At 45.0% G+C, this 20,093-nt stretch overlaps 1 protein-coding gene across 1 annotated transcript in view; it reads left to right on the forward strand.

The window, feature by feature from the left end:
- Positions 1–20,093, forward strand: part of SPATA16 (spermatogenesis associated 16) — a 165,541-nt gene that overhangs the window by 48,595 nt on the left and 96,853 nt on the right. The window contains exon 3 of the mRNA XM_028731597.2: positions 3,499–3,644. Coding sequence (XP_028587430.2) covers positions 3,499–3,644 — 146 coding nt within the window. The remainder of the gene's footprint in view (positions 1–3,498; positions 3,645–20,093) is intronic.

Here is a 20,093-nt window from a genome sequence, read left to right on the forward strand (position 1 = left end):
TCATCTCTGGGTTATTTGTGGGGCCTGCCTGGTGTTTTTACATGAGTAGAAGATGTGCTTTTATTTAAAATGCATCTCTGGGTTATTTATGGGGCATAGGAATTCGTTCATTCCCCCCCCCAAAATATAGTCCGGCCCCCCACAAGGTCTGAGGGACAGTGGACCGGCCCCCTGCTGAAAAAGTTTACTGACCCCTGGAATAGAATCATAAGAACTGTAGAGTTGGAAGGGACCTTGAGGATCATCTGGTCCAAGCCCCTGAATATGCAGAATACCCAAGAATATCTAGTATCCCATACAGGGATTGAACCTGCGACGCTGATGTTATTGGCCCCACTTTCCAACCAGCTGAGCTATCCTAGTGCTGTCAGATGTGTTGTTAGATCTTTCAAAGCCTTAGTGACACAAATGGAGCATAAAACCTGCATATGCAATATGTACGTTTCCTTTTTTTCTTGAAATCATTTTTATTTGATTTTTACAATGCAAAATTATATTTTAAAAAATTAAATTACATATCCATATAATGAGATTCCTCCGAAACTCAGGATTTCCCCCCACCCCTTCCCTGGCGTCCCATTTTAATCATTTAAAACCGCATCTTCTCCGAACTCTATTATATCAATCCATATTTTCCATGATTACTGTTGATTACACTACAAGTGAAATCAAAATCCTGCCAATGTTTCCATCTGCCTACAGTGGTCCAATATGTATATTTCCTAATTTAGACCACATTTCAGAGGAAAAGTAAAAAATAAAAATAAAAAGTTTTTTAAAAGGTGGCTCCTCTTCTCTAAGTAGAGCTGAACTTTCCTCCAGAACCCGTTTTTAAGTGTTTTCCCACAGTGGAAATTACTCCCAGTCACAGGCCTCATGAGCCAGTTTTCCTTTTAAATCAACCACAGTTTAGTGTGAGGTCCAAATCCAAAGAAACTGTGGTGAATCTCGACTATGGCTTGTCCAAACAGGGGCTGATGGGGGAGGCTGAGGGGTGGGATCACAGGGCCAAACAAGCAGACATGGTGGGAGATATCTGTGATCTTCTTTAAGAGATAGATCTTCTTTAAAAGATAAAAGTACTGTCGTATTGGATGGGCCTGCAACCCTGGGGAGGGAGTTTGGCTCTTTCTCCCACATGCTATTTCCTTGATTTAATTCTTCCCCCCTCCCCACAGCCACTATTTGCTGCATGTGGAGAATCATACAAGCTTCTCCAGGCACCTCGCTTTCCAGTGGAAGCTCCTGCAACTGCTGTGATGAGAAAGAAATGAGATAGGGAACTTTTCCCCTTCCTCTTTCTCTCTCTCTTCCCATGGTGCTGCTTAAACAGCTCCATATAAATGGAGAGAGGACCTTAGCCTTGCATTAGAAATTCAGAATGCTTTTAAAGTATTCAGTAATAAGGTGATTATTCTATATTAAATTCCATGGGAGAAGAATATGAGTGAAATATGAAAACAAGCCTATTTCATCCTTAAAGCATTCAGTGGGCCACTTTTCACGCGATTCTCTTCCATTAACTGAGAATTAAGAACAGAAATTACTCCTCCTTTCACTTATTTTCCTACTTATAGTCTTCCTTGGCTTTCTTGATGGATGGATTAAAGCAGCCTCTTCTAATCTGAATCTCCTCTATTATTATTGGGCAAGGGAAATCATAAAAGGTATTCTGAGATTTTTATTTCTTTGGTCACGACCTTTCCCAACTGACTAAGGAATATGCAAATCAGGTTCTCGGTTGATCATTGGGAGAAAATGATTCTAAATGGTATTAGGATATATATACATATCTCCTCAAATCATCCTTCATGTGCTCTAATATCCCTCTTCTCACAGTGGGCAGTGAATAGCACCTCAATCTAAGCATATTACATAAGCTAGCCTCAATTCTAGTCAAGCAGTGGAGAAGCATTATGCACAACCTATGGGCAGAAGAAAGGAAGATGCTTTGAATATCACCTTTTAACCCCCAGGAACACAGGAGCTGTCCGTCAGGGCATTGACCCATGTAGCTTGGTATCATTACATCACACTCCTGTCTCCGAGCAGTGAGAGGTTCTAGGGCAGGCAAAGGCAAACTCGGCCCTCCAGATGTTTAGGGACTACAATTCCCATCATCCCTGACCACTGGTCCTGTTAGCTAGGGATCATGGGAGTTGTAGTCCCAAAACATCTGGAGGGCCGAGTTAGCCTATGCCTGCCCTAGGGGCTCAAAGTGCTTACACAGGGTTTGGTTCCTTTGTAATGAAGGCCAGCAGAGACTGTGCTGTCTTTAGAATATATTGTTCTATTTACACATATATGCAGGGAAGGCCCATCCCATTTCACCGCCTGAGGCAGAATGGGGGGGTGCCATCCCCACTGCTGCCAAAGTCTCCCTTACCTGGGTCACGCAGCGGCCCCCATGAAGCCAGCAGAGGTGGTGGGTTCCACCAAGATCTTGCAGAACTCTCGCGAGATCTTGCAAGGTGCACAAGATCTCGTGAGATTTCACTGGAAGCCACTTCTCCAACAGCTGCTGCCTTGGTGGGGTTCTGACATCTGAGGCGTCTGCCTCAGGCTGCCTCATGGGCCCTGAATATATGCAAATTTTTCATAAATTTTGCGGACTAGGACCCTCATACCTACGGGACCGCCTCTCCCGGTATGCCCCACGGAGGACCTTAAGGTCCATAAATAGCAACACCCTAGAGGTCCCTAAGGAAGTCAGATTAGCCTCAACCAGAGCCAGGGCCTTTTCAACACTGGCTCCGGCCTGGTGGAACGCTCTGTCTCATGAGACCAGATGCGGGATCTGATTTCTTTCCACAGGGCCTATAAGAGTTGTTCCACTTGGCCTTTGGCTTGGAATCAGCCTGATCCCCTTCCCCTCTTTCCTTTTCCTTCTGTGATGGAACCTTTATTTGGAGACTTCCCTGGCTTTTTTCTGGCCCACGTAGGACCAGTCTGGATAGTTGGCCTTGGTGAAGATTTGACGTTTTCTCCCCCCAAACAGTTTTTGATCTGGGCTTCCACTGAAATGAGGCTGCATTTTAATCCTGTTTTTAAGTTGAATTTTAATCAATTGTTTTTATACTTGATGTTAGCCGCCCTGAGCCCAGTCTTGGCCGGGCAGGGCGGGGTATATATAAAATAAAATAAAATAAAATAAAATAAGTAAAATAAAATAAAATAAAATAAAATAAACAACTCATCTGGCGAGGACAAATAAAGAAGGACAATTGCTTAGACTGCTGCTGTGGGTGAACCAAAAATCCCACCCTGCTTCACTTGTTGCCCCTACCATGAACTCAGTCTCTCAGCCCTCAGTTCCTCCCCACAGCTGCAATGAAATACTGGCCTACCATCATCCAGGGGTGTTGTAAGCCTGCAATACATTGAGTGCTTTGAACACCACCCTGCTTTGATTATTCTGCTTTCCGTCGAGCTAGGTAATGTACTTGTCACACGGTTTTGTACCGCCAGTAAGTGGGTGTTGTTGTTATTTCTCGCAAGCTTTGCAGCAAAGGTGCGGCTTTAGGGAAGCCCTTTGAAGCCTCTCCGAAAGACATCTCCAGTATTGCCAGTTTTATCGAAACAAAGCTTGTAATCTGCTACTTGAAGATGAGGAAGCCCGACCTTGCTCTGAATCATTCGCACAGGTAAGAACGGAAGGGGGGGGGGGAGACATTTTGATGCGATCTTTCCAGAGAAGGCTTTTGAGCGCTTATATTGTAAACACAGGAACACAAATCAGTCTTGCGCAAAGAAAGCATGTTCAAGAGCTCATGCTTGATCCTGTGGTCCAGAAAGTGGAGGTGCTATGGCAACTACATTACCTGCCTGTTAGCTTCCAGCCACGTCAGTCTCCTTGCATGAGCCTCTAACCTTGTAAATCCGCACCTAGTCCCTTGTGTTTGTCCCCTCTGAAATCAACAGGCTCTGAAAAACAGGGTTTTAGCCTGAAATGCTATGTATGTTAGCCCCCAGTGCAGGGGTTTGATTCTCCGCCCCCTCAACAAATTTTTCTGCCCTTCCCAAGGCCCCACCACCAACAATTGTGGCAGCAGCAAAGGAAGTACTGTAGAAGTTGTACTGGGAAAGAAGACAGAGACTTATCCATGCAGCACAGAAGCTTGATAGGGATGCCAATCATCCCCGCTGATAAGACAGGGCCGGCCATACCATTGGGCAAAGTGTACAAGGTGCCTTAGGCAGTGGAAGCTGAAGGGTGGGGAACTGTGCCAAGATGATGGAGGGGTGAGGGGTGTGTGTGCCACACAGCCTCTCCTGCACCCCATAAATTAGCCCCTCCCCTTCAGATGCAGTAAAGGATCCTATACCAGTATTAAAGTACAATACATGATGGCACTTTAACAGTCATGGCTTCACCCAAAGAATCCTGGAAACTGCAGCTTGTTAAGGACACTGAGAGTTGTTAAAAGACCCCTCTTCCCGAAAAGGATTTGCAGCAAAAGAAGGTTTGATTAGAATGCCATGCGAGGGGGTGGACTGGGGAGTCCTGAGGGAAGTAGTAGGGTTTGGCGGTGGGGGGGCTGTTGTTTTGTTTTGGAAAACGTATGATGTACAAAGTGTGACCAGAAAGTAGGGTGAATCACTCCTGTATGTGATCATGGGGACTGCCAGATTCGCGGAGACATGTGGGAGGCGTTCTCCTGTATCTCAGCTTACATAAGCGCAGGTGTCTCAGCATTTGTTGACAGGCCTACGTTCATGCGGTAGCGTTTAGTAGCTGTTTTTTTCCCCCAAAATTTTTTTTATTGATTTTCCACATTTATCACAGAAACAACATAACAAAACACACAACAAAGAAAAACACATTACACTACAAAACTAAACACAAAGAAAAAAAATTTCTTCAAATACCTAATTCTCATTACATTGATAACTGACTTCCTCGAATCCCCTCTAACTGAAATTCATTACGTCACCTGTATAACAGTTATCCAAATTCATATTTCTAATAATATTAACTCCTTTCATTTAATAACCTCTTGTCCTTTATTAATATTCTAATCCTTAATATTTACTACCACATATTCTTATTCTACACCTAAGCCTGTTTATTACGTCTAAGAATTCTCTATTTATCTGATATCACAATATGTAGCTAGATATTCTTTAAATTTCTTCCAATCCTCTTGTGTCTCCTCTTCCTTCTGGTTGCGGATTCTTCCAGTCAGGTCAGCCAGTTCCAAAAAAGTGCAACATCTTCATCTGCCATTCTTCTATTGTTGGTATTTCTTGCGATTTCCAGATTTTGTCTAATAAGAGTCTTGCCGCTGTAGTGGTATACAAAAACAATCTAACATCTTTTTTGGGCAATTCCAGTCCTATTATTCCAAGTAGAAAGACTTCTTGTTTCTAAATAAATGTATTTTTCAACATTTTTTTCAACTCATTATAAATCTTTTCCCAGAAGTCTTCCACCTTAGGACACGTCCACCACATATGATAAAAAGTACCTTCTTTTTCTTTACATTTCCAACAATTATCATTTGTGTGATAGATATTTGCTAATTTCACCGGGGGGTAGCTGTTAATAGTGCAGTGCGTAGTGTTTGAAAATGGAGCAGAGAGTCAATATGAAATTCTGCTTCAAATTGGGTAAATCGGCATCAGAAACCCACGAAATGCTCACAATTGTGTATGGAGATGGAGCTGTAACTTGAAAGACAGTGTATGAATGGTTTAAACATTTCCATGAAGGGTGGCAAACCATCAAAGATGGCGCTCAGTCTGGCAGACTGTGCTGGTCCCGGGGGGAAGGTTACCGGTGACGTAGTCGAAGTCCGGTCCTGGGTCACTAGCCTGGAAACAGTTCGCAAGGAGCGGGGCGAGGTCTGAAGCAGGAAGCCGAGTGGGGACAGGAACACTGGAGGGTCAGGTCTGGGTCCGGACAGGAGCAGGTACTCAACGACGATGTTGCTCCCGCAACCTGGGACCGGGCGGTCCCGGCCCCCAGGAGACCCGCCTCTCCTGGCCTTAAGGCGAGCACTCCTCCTGGGAGAAACCAGTTCCCTTCGCCTCTCTGCCCTGAGCCTCTGCAGTTCAGGAGAGGCTGAAGGGTTACTGGGCCCAGGGGGAGACTCACCTGTAGGCACTGAGTCCTCAACTACCTCTGGAGCCAGAATGGATTCACCTGGTGCCTGCTCCTGAGGATCCGGCACAGGTGCAGGCGCCTCAGAATCAAGGCCCTGCCCCAGTTCAGCCGGCCCTGGAGGCGGGGACTCCTGTGCAGGCTGGGATTCCTCTGGTTCATCCTCTGAATCGGATTCCCAGGCCATCACACAGACTGTCAACGAGCAGAACGGCGGCAAATGTCAACACAGTTCATGATGTTGGATCAGCTTTTGTCCATCTGAATGATGGCGGAAGAATTGCATATTCCATGTAAAATCGTTAATGAGGTTACTGAGTTGTCCCACCCTCCATACTTTCCCAATCTGGCCCCACCAGATTTCTTTCTTTTTCCAAAACTGAAATCTGCACTGAAAGGGCACAGATTTTCCAACATTTCACAAGCTGCTGTGACGAGGGAACTGAAAGCAGTACAAAAAGAGGACTTCTCCAGAAGTTTCCAACAGTTCCACAAATGTTGTCAATGGTGCATTGTATCAGAAGGCGCCTACTCTGAAGGCCTGTAAGGTATGTATGTTCGAATATTTCCCGCTATCCGATTTCTGTGACCGTTCACCGAACTTTCCGGTCACACCTTATACAGTTATACCTCGGGTTACAGACGCTTCAGGTTGCTTTTTTTCGGGTTACGGACCACTGAAACCCGGAAGTACTGGAATAGGTTACTTCCGGGTTTCAGCGGTCGCGCATGCGCAGAAGCACTAAATCGCACTTTGCACATGCGCAGACGTGCCGTCGCGGGTTGCGAATGTGCATCCCACACGGATCATGTTCGCAACCCGAGCATCCACTGTATATTCAAAATCTGAAAAATGTATTTTTAAAGAAAGAAATAGAAGACCCCTCTTCCCTTCACAGAGCTATAGTTCCCAGAGCAGATCAAGCCTTCTTCCCAGGGAACTCTGGGAATTGTAGCTCTGTGGGGGGGGGGGTCTCCTAACAACTCTCAGTACTCTTAACAAGCTAAAGTTTCAGCTGCTCGTGCGAGAGACCAGGGGCAGGTCAGCTAAGCAATTACACGAGGCTGGGGGTAGGGGTTAAAACTGTCTTCATTCTCTTAGGCAAAGGACCTCCCAGAAGACGAATGGCCGCCTTAAGTTGGTCATTGTTTCTTAATTACTGGGACAGGAAATATTGCACAAATTACTCAAGCAACCCTTTTATTAACTTATCTGTAGTTGGGTGACCAACTTTCCAGATGATAATGTTTGCATAATGAACGTAATGCATAACAATTATGTAGATATTTGTGGCAGCTTTTGTACAAGGCAAGAATAATAGCCCGTTGCATGCATTAATACAGTTTTAACGTGATAAAATCCAGCATTAAAAAACCACTGTTAGCATGGGGAGGTGCCCTTTCAGCAGAGATCAGGAACCTAATGTCTGGGGACCAAATGTGGCACTCTACTTGGTGCTTAGTACTCATCCCAGGCCACACCTCCTAGGGTATTTATGACTGGCTGGGATGTACCCTTAAACTAGGATGATGTCTGACTGAATGGAGGGTGGAGAGAGGTGTGAAAATGTATTGTAGGAACTACTGTACAGAGGTAAAATTTACATCCATTGCCCCACCCATTTCTTCCTCTGGCTCCGCCCATCAGTGGCATGTGGTCCTTGGAAGGTCGTTCCCATGCCTACGATACAGTCCTACCTTGAGATTTTAGCACAGTTTCTCTCTTTCTTGCCAATTAATTTTTATTGCGTTTCAAAGATTTTTAACAATCTAACTTCACATTTAATACAAATCTAGAAGAATTTTTGTAAGTTCACCCTTTCCAGTTCTGCTCTTTCCTGCTGCATTATATGACACACTTTTATCTATTATATTTTCCATTCATTACAATTAATCGTTCACTTATTTTCCCCTCCTTTCAATTCATTATCCGTTTCCCATCCACTGCAGTTAGTGCAGCTTGTTGTTTTTCCAAAGCAAACTGAGAGGAACAGTTCACTCTTGCTCCCCAAAATGTTCACTTTTAGAGACAAACTCAACATTAGCTTCCATGTTGTGGATATAGATAGTGATAATGATATACGTTTGGAACTTCCTTAATAATAGCTCAAAAACTTTAAAAAGCTCAACCAATTTGGCCAAAAACTTTTGTGTTCAAATTTTCGCTTTTTGAAATATGGCAACCTCAACAAATAGTGATATAGAGATATATCTGCTGCATGAGGGTCCAAGCAGAATCTCTGGAGATGGGGTAAAAGGTAAAGGGACCCCTGACCATTAGGTCCAGTCGTGACCGACTCTGGGGTTGCGGCGCTTATCTTGCTTTACTGGCCGAGGGAGCCGGCGTTCAGCTTCCGGGTCATGTGGCCAGCATGACTAAGCTGCTTCTGACGAACCAGAGCAGCGCATGGAAACACCGTTTACCTTCCCACCGGAGCGGTACCTATTTATCTACTTGCACTTTGACGTGCTTTTGAACTACTAGGTTGGCAGGAGCAGGGAGCGAGCGACAGGAGCTCACCCCGTCGCGGGGATTCGAACCTCCTTTCTGGAGATGGGGTGGGAGAGTTTAATCCTTTTCCACATGGCATATTCTCTGAACAGGCATTTCCTCCTCACCTGTTTCCCATTAGGGAGAGTGAGGACATGTTTGCTAGCCCCAGTACCTCTGTTACATTCCTGACGTCTTGCACAACTAGAGCCAGCTTCCCAGTGCAGATTTTAGCCCTAACCCATGGAGCTAGACCAACATAACAGGCAGAAGTGACTCACCAGATGGGGCAAAACTGCTACGCCAGCTTCCTGGCGGTTGGGTCAATGTTGCTTGCTGGAATGGAGAGGGCTGAGGCAGCAAGGAGGTCAGCATGGTGCAAACGCACCAGCGGAAGTGCCAGGAAGAAGCTAGTGTTGCCTGGAATCTGCTTCTGATGAAGCAGGGACTGAACTGGCATGCAATGCTATTCATCGCCACTCCTGCAAAGAGATGGAACACCTGAACATATTCAGGCTCCCCCAGCCCTACCTGCCTTGACTTTTCTTGCATATTTTATACTACTTTTGTGTTTTGCCATGGCTCCATACTAAAGCTTTAAACCATTTTGAAAAGTGGCATATAAATCTTTCCAACTACAGTCGTACCTTGGTTCTTGAAGGCCTTGCAACTCAAATGTTTTGGCTCACGAACGCTGCAAACCCGGAAGTGAGTGTTCTGGTTCGCGAACGTTTTTTGGAACCCGAACATCCGATGTGGCTTCCGTGGCTTCCGGTTGAGTGCAGGAAGCTCCTACAGCCAATCGGAAGCCTTGCCTCGGTTTTCAGATGTTTTCGGAAGTCAAACGGACTTCCGGAACGGATTCCGTTCGAGAACCAAGGTACGACTGTACCTATAATGCAGTTCTCCGAATTTCAATACTTACATAAGCAAAACAGTGCAGGGCCCATCCACCACCCATTCAAGAGGGAGGGAGGCAAGATCTGCAAGCATACAAGCAACTTTGGAAGCAGGGGGTAGAAATAACTCTACAGGGGGGAAATAAAAAGAACAGCCCACTAAGGACTGAGCATACTCAGTGGCCACAAAAGACTCCTGGGGGAATGGGAAACTATCAGGGAAAAGGAATGGCATGGAGTACTTTGGAAGTTGACATGGCTGGCTGGAACCCTGAACAAAAGCACTCCACCCTGCATCATTTTGTTGCAGGTCCAATTTATCTCGTGGTGAGTTCCCGCCTCCCACCAGTGGAAATAACGACACATGACACCATTATTTTAGGTTAATGGGCTAAAATTGGCCACAACTTTATTGGTTACAGGTAAAGAACGGTATTGGCTTAGGCATTGGTCCTATCCGGCTTCAGCCTGTTTGCATGAAGACTGGGAAGGGTTAAACACCAGCAAGGGGAGCCCTGCTGATGCACATCAACTAGGGACTCCCCCGGGGTCACCGCTAGGGGGTCGCGCTTTAGGCCCTGACCTCCATAGGCTTTGGACGAGGCCACACACCCCGGAATCCTTTACCGGACTACTCTTCAATATTTGGGGGAGGTGATGGCGCTCCTCCCCCCCAAAAAATCTACATAACAATACCCCTACCAATGCCTAACCGCCCAAACCAGGGAAGTTGTGATGATTTGCTACGAGGTAGGCGAAAAACCAAATGGCCGGTGCCAATTTGCCAAGTGGAAAAAATTCCTACCAGGCCCCTTGACGGCGACCAACCGAAGTCCATAGCAAGGTCAGAAGGAAACCTTGAAAGGCGGGTAGGTGGGAAACCAGGCAGCTGAGCGGGACAAAGAGGGAGATCCCGGGGCCGTGCTTGCCTTAAATGGGGCAAGCCACACCCCCTGAGCCAGCCCGAGGATTCCCCAGATCGTGAGGTGTGAAGCCCGCAACACCACCTCCTCCCGAGGTCGGAAGTGGCTTAAGTAAACAGTGCTCAAGTTTGCATGGACATGGGGCCGTCCAGTGACATGGATAGCAGAACTGCTTTGGCAGCTGCTCTGCTCTGGATCCAGGTGTGCTTACATTCTATAATGGAGCTGACAATCACGTATTTATATATAGACGAGCCTCTGTAACACCGCCAAAGAGATAAGGGTGGACCAGTTGCAAACCGCTTGCCCATTTTGAGGGCATAAGAGGAAAGGGGGGAAATGGCAGGGGATGATAGCTAAATTCACAATAATTAAAGCCAATTTACAAAGCAGAGTAAATCTGCCGTCTGTACGCCTGCCACATTACTCAAAGCGGGTCACCAGGAGCAGATACATGCAGCGCTTCAATATGAAAATATTCTGGGATACAATTAGCACAGGCAGAAGCTGAAGCATAATCAATAGCTGTATTTTTCCCTAAAGAAAAGAGAAAGGATAAATAAATTATACTGAGAATTCAAACTATAAATAGCCCTTGAACCATCCATTATGTAAAAAAAAAATTAAAAAAAGTAATTTCTGTTGAGTCTTAACTCTCAATACAGCTTTAGAGAGGTTAGGTAGCAACTGTGGCACGAGGCTGATTCAAATCTTCATTTTCTGTTCATGATTAGCTGGGTGATTCCTTATTTCTCCTGTGTATCTTGCAACTCCAGCAGACATTTGGAAGCTCTTAATCAAGAGCAAACTGGATTCATTCTTCGAAGGCAGTTCAGAGAGACTAGTATTCATTATTTGTTTAGAGCATTTCTACCCCACTCCTTGGCCAAAAAAGTGCCCAGAGTGGCTTACATGCAAACAGTGCAAGCCAAGATAGTCCTTGTCGGCAGGCTTAAAATATAAAAAAAGAACACACACAAGCAGTGGCGTAGCGTGGGGGGTGCAGGGGGGGGCCGGCCGCACCGGGCACAACATCTGGGGTTAGGGCAAATCCACAGGTTAGGGGGCGCAAATCCACGGGTTAGGGGGCGCAAATTACTTGCCTTGCCCCGGGTGCTGAGAACCCACGCTACGCCACTGCACACAAGGGAAAAGGTGTCATGGGGTGGGATTAAACGCAGGCACCAATTGTTAAACAATAATGTAGCTAATTAGTATTTTCTTAATAAAAAAATGTGCAAAGTTATTTTTGTTCAGCTTTATTTCAGCAGAAGAAATTATAAACAGATTGGTTTGGTTTAGCTTTTTTTGGGGGGGGTGAATTCCATGAGCATTGGTGAAAGCTGGTGCTAAAGGGTTTTCCTTTCAAACACACAGCCCTTAAAGTCATAACAGTGACCTGCTCACTTCTTTACCGGGAGTTCAGTTCTTTTGGCTCGGACCAGAGGCGCCAACCTGCGCCAAAAAATGAGGGGTCCCCGCATTGCCCTGCGCAACGTGCGCATGTGATGTCACAAACAAAATGTTGCATCTTCGGGAGGAGGCCAAGCGCTGAACCAAGCACAGTGTGGCTCCTCTCTCGCACTCGGCCTCCTTTCACGGTAGGAGGAGGAGAAGCCAGCCAGCCACTGAAACCACACTTAGCTCCTCACTCGGCCTCCTCTGTCCCCTCAACATTGGGGGGCCCCAACCCTCTACCAAAGGATATTGGGGGAGCCCAAAAAAGCTCATCCTCCATGAGCTGACACGCCTGGCTCAGGCATTAGAGCATGGAGAGAGAGGGCATGTGTAATAATAATAATAATAATAATAATAATAATAATAATAATAATTTATTTATACCCTTCCCATCTGACTGGGTTTCCACAGCCACCCTGGGAAGCTCCCAAGAGAATATTAAAAACCCAATAAAACATCAGACACTAAAAACTTCCCTAAACAGGGCTGCCTTCAGATGTCTTCTAAAAATCAGACAGTTGTTTATTTCCTTGACATCTGATGGGAGGGCATTCCACAGGGCGGGCGCCACTACCGAGAAGGCCCTCTGCCTGGTTCCCTGTAACCTCACTTCTCACAGGGAGGGAACCGCCAGAAGACACTCGGAGCTGGACCTCAGTGTCTGGGCTGAACGATGGGGGTGGAGACGCTCCTTCAGGTACACTGGGCCGAGGCCGTAAAGATCCTAGTAACAATGAAGTGAGATCTTCTGTTTTGTTGCAGAAGGCAGTTTTGAATTATGCCAGATGGCAAAGCAGTGGAGGTCTGAGGAGTCAATTAACAGCCTCCATAACCTTGCCGTGCTGTTTTGGCTTTCTGTTGCTCACCCTAATCTAAGAGGCAGAGTTTTTCGCCTCGTCTCAAAATAGCCTGGAAAGAAGCCTCAAACCTTTAAGGAAGCCTCGAGAGAGATACGATGCAACTTCTGGCAGATATGAAAGCAATGAGGCTGATTCTGAGCATCATATGAAAGTTGCTCTACAACTTTGATTCAGTTGTGTTATTATTTGGGGTGGCTTGTCAGGGGCAACCTACACACCACGAAGGAGATCTTCTGGTGTCTTTTTGTGTTTTTTTAAAGCAACTGCAGGAAGATTTTGCTTGAGGCATAGGAGCCAACTCCTAGGAGCTGTGGGAGCTTCGGCCCCCACAAAAAAAAATTGAGGGAGCTGGGCCCCTGCAAAGTTGGTGGACATTGTCATTCAAACGGTGTGTGGGCACCGTGTCATGTGATTGATTATGCGGGGCAGGGCTTACCAGGGTGTTATGTACTGAAGTTCTCACCCTGGGCCACCAGGGGGATACTGTAGATAGTTATGCAAATAAGGGATCGAAAGTGACGTTCTGTGATTGGATAGTTTTAGAAAATTGTTACAGTTACGTTGTACTGGAGCTCTATATAAGCAGGCTGACTGAACCCTTCAGTTCAGTTCTGTTCTGGCCTGTGAATAAACAAGAGCTGTTTGAAGAATCGCTGTGTCGTCTGATATGTTCACCCACAAATTAACACTGGGCCCCCGTGATATTTCATTCAAGTTGGCACCCCTGGTTGAGGATGGTTAACTCTTTCTCCCTTGACAAGTCCATGATTAAAATAGCCCTCGGAAGCTCATTGTATGTAAAAGTAGATACTGGAGACGAAAAAACAGCACTCCCTCTGGAGTTCACTGGTTGAAGCAACTGCTTCATATTGCTTCATGGTATGGTCAGCCCTACAGATAGCCTTCCTTTGAATGTGCAAGTGAGTGTCCCTGTGTAAAGGGGCTCTTTGGATCATGGTGAACAGCAGCCTGCAAGTCTGTTTTAAAACTGGCTGTGGTATCCGGTATCTAAGCTACCAAATATCTATATTTAGTATATGATGAAACCATGAACCAGAATTGCCCCAATTGAGTGGAAACACTTCACAGTATATGTGTCACCTGCCAGATCAGGTATTGCAGGTACAAATCAGATCTGCACTGAAGCACCTATAGGACTTTACCCCAGGTCAGATTATATGGTCCGCCTACCTCGTGCGTAGGCAAACTCAGGCCCGGGGGCCGGATCCGGCCTAATCACCTTCTCAATCTGGCCTGTGGACGGTCCGGGAATCAGCGTGTTTTTACATGAGTAGAATGTGCCTTTTATTTAAAATGCATCTCTGGGTTATTTGTGGGGCATAGAAATTCATTCATTATTTTTTTCAAAATATAGTCCGGCCCCCCACAAGGTCTGAGAGACGGTAGACCGGCCCCCTGCTGAAAAAGTTTGCTGACCCCTGACCTACCTCAATACTGTCTGCATGAACTAGCAATGGCTCTCCAGGGACCAAACCTGAGAACTTCTGCATAAAAGTACATGCTCTATCACTGAGTTATGGCACTTCCAAGTTGAGGGTTAATCTATCTGTGCTTCATTGCTTTCAGTGGGGTGCTCAATGGCAATAATAATAATGGGTGGCAATCATATAAGTGATAAAACAATAGAATAAAACTAAATATATTATAAAACTAAAAACCTTTTATAGCAATCTAAAAATATGCAAATGTGTACCCCCTCCCAATCAATAATTTGCTGCAGTCCCTTTTACAATCCTGTCTAGAGACAGAACTGGGCAAATGTTTCACAGCTGCTCCTACTTTGACATTTATTTCCTACCTTTAACATAGTCCCTACCCCTGCAATCTCTGTGTAGTGCAGGATCCATATTTAATCCAACAAATAGATAACACATATCAATGTTTGTCACTTAAATCTTCCAAGAAAAAAGACAGGAGTCATAAATCAGGGAAAGAAATAGCAGAAAAAGAAAATCCAGAAATTGTATCTTCTGTAAACCAATTATAACATGCATCCAAGAATGTAAATCAGCATGAAATAAATTCAGTAAAGGATATTACTCTTCACATAGATTTTTTTTTTCATAATAGGGAGGAAGAGTGGTGGTTTTCATAAACAAAAGTGTGCTTTATACAAAGAGCTGTTATAAGATTTATATTGATCAAGGTCACAATCTACAGGGAAGAGTGTATATCCAGATCAGTCTGTTCCCATGGTTTGGGGTGGAAATGGTTTGCTGATCAATTTTGCATTAAAAATTGCAACGCTTGTAGACAGAGAAATTATGATCAGGGAGGACTGTTCTGCTGTCTCTGTTAATGGATAGATCCTTCTCTGGAAACAGAGGGGAAACGTCAGGTTGGGTACAAAACAATGAGTCAGCACACCTCCATTGCATCTGCAGCAGGACTGATTGCATCCTGAATTCAGTGCTTCCAGAAGTAATAAGATCCAGATGTGGAATCTTAACCCCAAACAGCAGCTTCCTTAAGCTTCCAAGTTAAAACAAACTGGTCCCGATCCAGCCAGAGTTAAGTACATGCATCCCACTGACTTCATGGGAGAGATCTGCAGGTGCCTACCTCTCTCCCACTGACATTAATGCAAGTAGGGAGCTATACTGTGCAACAAAAGCTTATACATGTTTAATTAGAAGTTGAGTTGCATTGAGTTTAGCACATATGTGCTACAGGATTAAAACCTAATTTTGGCCCCTTATTTTATATTATTTGTGAGGCTGAAATAGCCTTTGACAAAGTAGAGTTTCCACACAGTGCTAAAGTAATGCGCCTAAGGACATTGTCAAAATTTATTAGGTGCATACCTAATACTTTTTTATGCAAGTTATTTTCTACATCACAGAGTCTGCGTCTCTCTCGCTCTCTCTTACCACTGCTTGTTCCATGTAACATTACTATGCATTAAAAATAATGAGTACAAATTAATGAGAGTGTAAGGAATTATTAGGGACGCGGGTGGCCCTGTGGGTTAAACCACAGAGCCTAGGACTTGCCGATCAGAAGGTCAGAGGTTTGAATCCCCACGACGGGGTGAGCTCCCGATGCTCGGTCCCTGCTCCTGCCCACCTAGCCGTTCGAAAGCACGTCAAATAGGTACCGCTCCAGCGGGAAGGTAAATGGTGTTTCCGTGCGCTGCTCTGGTTTGCTGGCCACATGACCTGGAAGCTGTATGCTGGCTCCTCGGCCAGTAAAGCGAGATGAGCGCCGCAACCCCAAAGTCGGCCATGACTGGACCTAATGGTCAGGGGTCCCTTTAACTTTTAAGGAATTGTTGGGAAACAGTAGGGTTTGTGTGTATGTTGTTGTTGTTGTTGGTTGTTTTTACCTAAATGCAAAATAAGTCTACAATTACTGAGTGGTTTAGACTCAGCTACAGCGGCTGCTGCTTCTTCTTTGGTGATCACTCGTAGCCGAGTAAGATTGTCTTCCATAAACACGGTTTTAACGGCAACCACATTCTCAACCTACAGTGTATTTTGTCTTATAGAATCTAGGACATGAAGGAGTTGTCATTTTCTAAGGGGGGGGGCACAATCAATATTAGGACAGTACTTTTATTGGGCCAACCAAAATATCACAAAATAGCATTGAGACTTCCAGATTCTCCCAAACTCTTCATCTGTCTAGATGGAAAACATGGGGATGGGAGAGAGAGAAAGGTCAGCTGCTGATAAAGTCACCGAGTTTCATAAAAAAGCCTAAGGCAGAATGTAGGAGAATGTAAGAGACATTCAGAGGAGGATCTTTGAGGTACCTGTTGAGAAAGTGAAACATAACAATGTCCGATTCCCTGCTTTGGGTTTACAAAAACTAGCTGTTACTCAGGTCCGTCTCCATCCTTAGGAATGAGGAAAGTGGGAATAAAAATGGTCAGGATTAGAGTCCTGACGCCCTCCAGGACTTTCCTGGTATGCATGCCTGGTCTCTCAGGCCCCAGGGCATGTAAAGAGTTCAGCAGAGTAACTCAGCAAAGAGCTGGCAGCAAATGAATCACACGAACAGCTCACTCCGTCAGCAAATGTGCTTTACTGAAGTATTTGAATAAGCATAGAGGTTGCAAGTCCACAGCCAGATCCCTGGCTGGGTGCATAGTTCAAAAAGCAGTTACAGAGAGACACCAGTGAACTGCATAGCTTGAAAACAAAAGAAAGACTGACTGGCTCTCACACCTGGATACAGCTATGTATAGAGGCCTCAGGAGCCAGAAACCTCCCAGTAATTCATTGTTTACCATAGTATGAGAAAGGGCTGCTGAGTCACTACAGTCCATTTTGCATCTAGGAAACACTCTGGGCCATTTTTAGACGCTGACAAAAAAATATGCTAGCCAATCTTTATACCAACAGAGGTGAGACCTAGTTTCAGGTGCTATGTCAGGTAAAAGTGTCAATATGAGCAAAACTGGGTAGCTTTACCTAACAGGTAGAGGAAACATCCCATCAGACAACATCCCTTCTTCAAGTAGTTTAAAGCCTTGTTCCACTGTGAAATGGCTAAATTTGGCACGTTCCAAGTCACACAAAATATTATAGAGCAGGGCTAGCCAACATGGTGCTCTCCAGATGTTGTGGACTACAACTCCCATCATTCTTGACCACTGGCTGTGCTAGCTGAGGCTGATAGGAATTGTAGTCCAAAACATCTGGAGGGTACCTCGTTGCCCACCACCATCTAGAGATGTTTCACCTGGATGTTCCACCACCAACGTTTCCCCACAAGTAATAATAATAATAATAATAATAATAATAATAATAATAATAATAATTAATTTTATTATTTACACCCTGCCCATCTGGCTGGATTTCCCCAGCCACTCTGGGTGGCTCCCAATGGAATATTAAAAACACAATGAAACATCAAACATTAAAAACTTCCCTAAACAAGGTCTTTCCTTTCTATTCCCCATTTTTTAAAGAAAACTTGTTTATGCTCGTAGACTAATGCCTCTCCCTAGGAAAAATTACCAAAGCTTGCTTGGTGGCTCTGTGTATCTATCCCCTGCTATTTATCACAAGAGACGCAACAGTTTACTATAAAAACCCACAATAAAACAGTAAAATAAGATATGCAATAAACCATTTGCACCAACAGAGGCTTCCTTCCCAGCACAAATGGCAGTTTGTTGATGGGCACAGGAGCGGTAATTTTCATTGGGATTCATCCTCCCCCTTTGATCGCACAAACACGTGTCTCCTTTTTAAATTTTGTAAAAATAGAATGTGCTAATTACAATCACACACAAATTCAAACATGCAGCCAGCAAGAATGTTTACCTGGCATGGAAAGTAAACTGGAAAGGATTGGATTGGATATGAAGAGGATTTGAGATAATTGTCTGCTGCAGAGGGACCATAATATCTGGGTCACAGATCAAACCTATTGGATTACAGCGGCATCCATAGATTCGACGTTGAATTAAGAAGAGCAATACGCACACCCATCGGTGCTGATCTCTCTGTGAAAGAGTGGTCTGGCTTACTATATTTGGAGGCGGGTACTTTACTTTCTCATTTTTGCCCCGAAGGAGTAGAAATTATAGCTACAGCAGAAAGATTAAAGCAAACGCAAACAGGTTTCACAAAAAGTAATGATACGTCTCCTCTTCGAAATGACAACAGCTATAAAGACATTAGCAAGATTTGGCTAGTCAAGAAATTAGTCCTTATTCTGTTGGGAAATCAGTCAGCTATGTACTATGTGAACAAGACAGGGGAAAGCAAAACCTGTCCGTCTGTACTGGGAGTAATTCAGAATGCTGAACCACAGGCTCAAAAACAAGCTCCTTTTTTATTTTGTGAACAGGACAGGGGAGGGACAGCATCAGAGGAAACAATCTCCCTGTTCTCTTCCATAGTTAATGAATCCAGAGATGGAGGACAGATTAATCTGTTTGCAATTACGAACAGATTTCTTCCCCCCATCCCACCGATGGTGTTGCAAATATTGTGAGCATGCAAAATACATTCCCCATCCAAGTGGCCAAAAAATATTGGTGACAATTCAACTGGGTTTCTACTGAGGTTAAATAAACAACTCATTCCAGCATGAGCAGCCCTGCCAACACACAGACCCATTGGCCCAAACGCAACCCTCTTCCTTCTGTCCCCTTAGTATGTGGTTTCCGTGTACATTTTGTGAGTCTTTACACTTGGTGTTGTCAGGGTAGAATCCAACATAACACTGTGGCAATCATTCCGTCAGTGCAGCTATTTCTGTTTGCACAACAAAATGTTCCCCTTCTTCTCCTCTTGTCATAAAAAGGTAAAGGTAAAGGACCCCTGTCAGTTAAGTCCAGTCGCGAACGACTCTGGGGTTGCGGCGCACATCTCACTTTACTGGCCGAGGGAGCCGACATTTGTCCGCAGTTTTTCCAGGTCAAGTGGCCAGCATGACTAAGCCGCTTCTGGCAAAACCAGAGCAGCACACGGAAATGCCGTTTACCTTCCCGCCGGAGCAGTACCTATTTATCTACTTGCACTTGACATGCTTTCAAACTGCTAGGTTGGCAGGAGCAGGGACCCAGCAACTGGAGCTCACCCTGTCACAAGGATTCGAACCGCCGACCTTCAGATCGGCAAGTCCTAGGCTCAGTGGTTTAGACCACAGTGCCAGCCGCGTCTCTCCTCTTGTCATACACACCCCTGAATATGTCTTAGGGGTGCTCCCAAGCCTCTGGGGTGTGTGAGAGAGTCCCACTGTACATGCAAAAAATTTGTGCCACCAGAATTTTTAGTAGAATACAGCCCTCAGCATTATTATTCTTTTGTGTGAGAGATGAATTTGATGGGTGTTCCAAGAGTTCCCAGGGAAGAGGGGATGGTTATTAAGCCGCTGTGATAATTGCAGCTTCCTGAGGGGGACAGTGGTCTCCTAACAACTCTCAGCCCCCTTAACAAGGATCCTTAACGACTCCTAACAAGCAGCCCCCTTAACAAGCAGTTCCCAGGATTCTTTGGGGGAAAGCACAACTGTTTAACGTGGCGTGATGCTGCTCTAAATGTCGAGTGCGGATGGGGCCGAAGATAGTAGATGGAGCCTAAAAGTGTACCGTAGTTTCTTGAGGTGGTACAATGAATGGATCGTACCACTTCAGGATGCAGGTGGAAGATGACTCTTTTCCCATCCTTCTTTTTGTGGGTGGAAGTAGAAAGCTAGATCAGGAGGGAGAAGACTAAGGTAAGATTACCAGATTTTTTTCAATGAATCTGGGCACATTTTAAATACATACATACATACATACATACATACATACATACTACATGTTCAGGACATTGCTGATGCAGCAATGGCAGTGGCAGAGGGAGGTTTCACACTGCCTTTCGGAGCAACCTCATCCCA

The sequence above is a fragment of the Podarcis muralis genome, chromosome 6 (assembly GCF_964188315.1).
Source record: "Podarcis muralis chromosome 6, rPodMur119.hap1.1, whole genome shotgun sequence".
In the NCBI taxonomy this organism is placed as follows: domain Eukaryota; kingdom Metazoa; phylum Chordata; class Lepidosauria; order Squamata; family Lacertidae; genus Podarcis; species Podarcis muralis.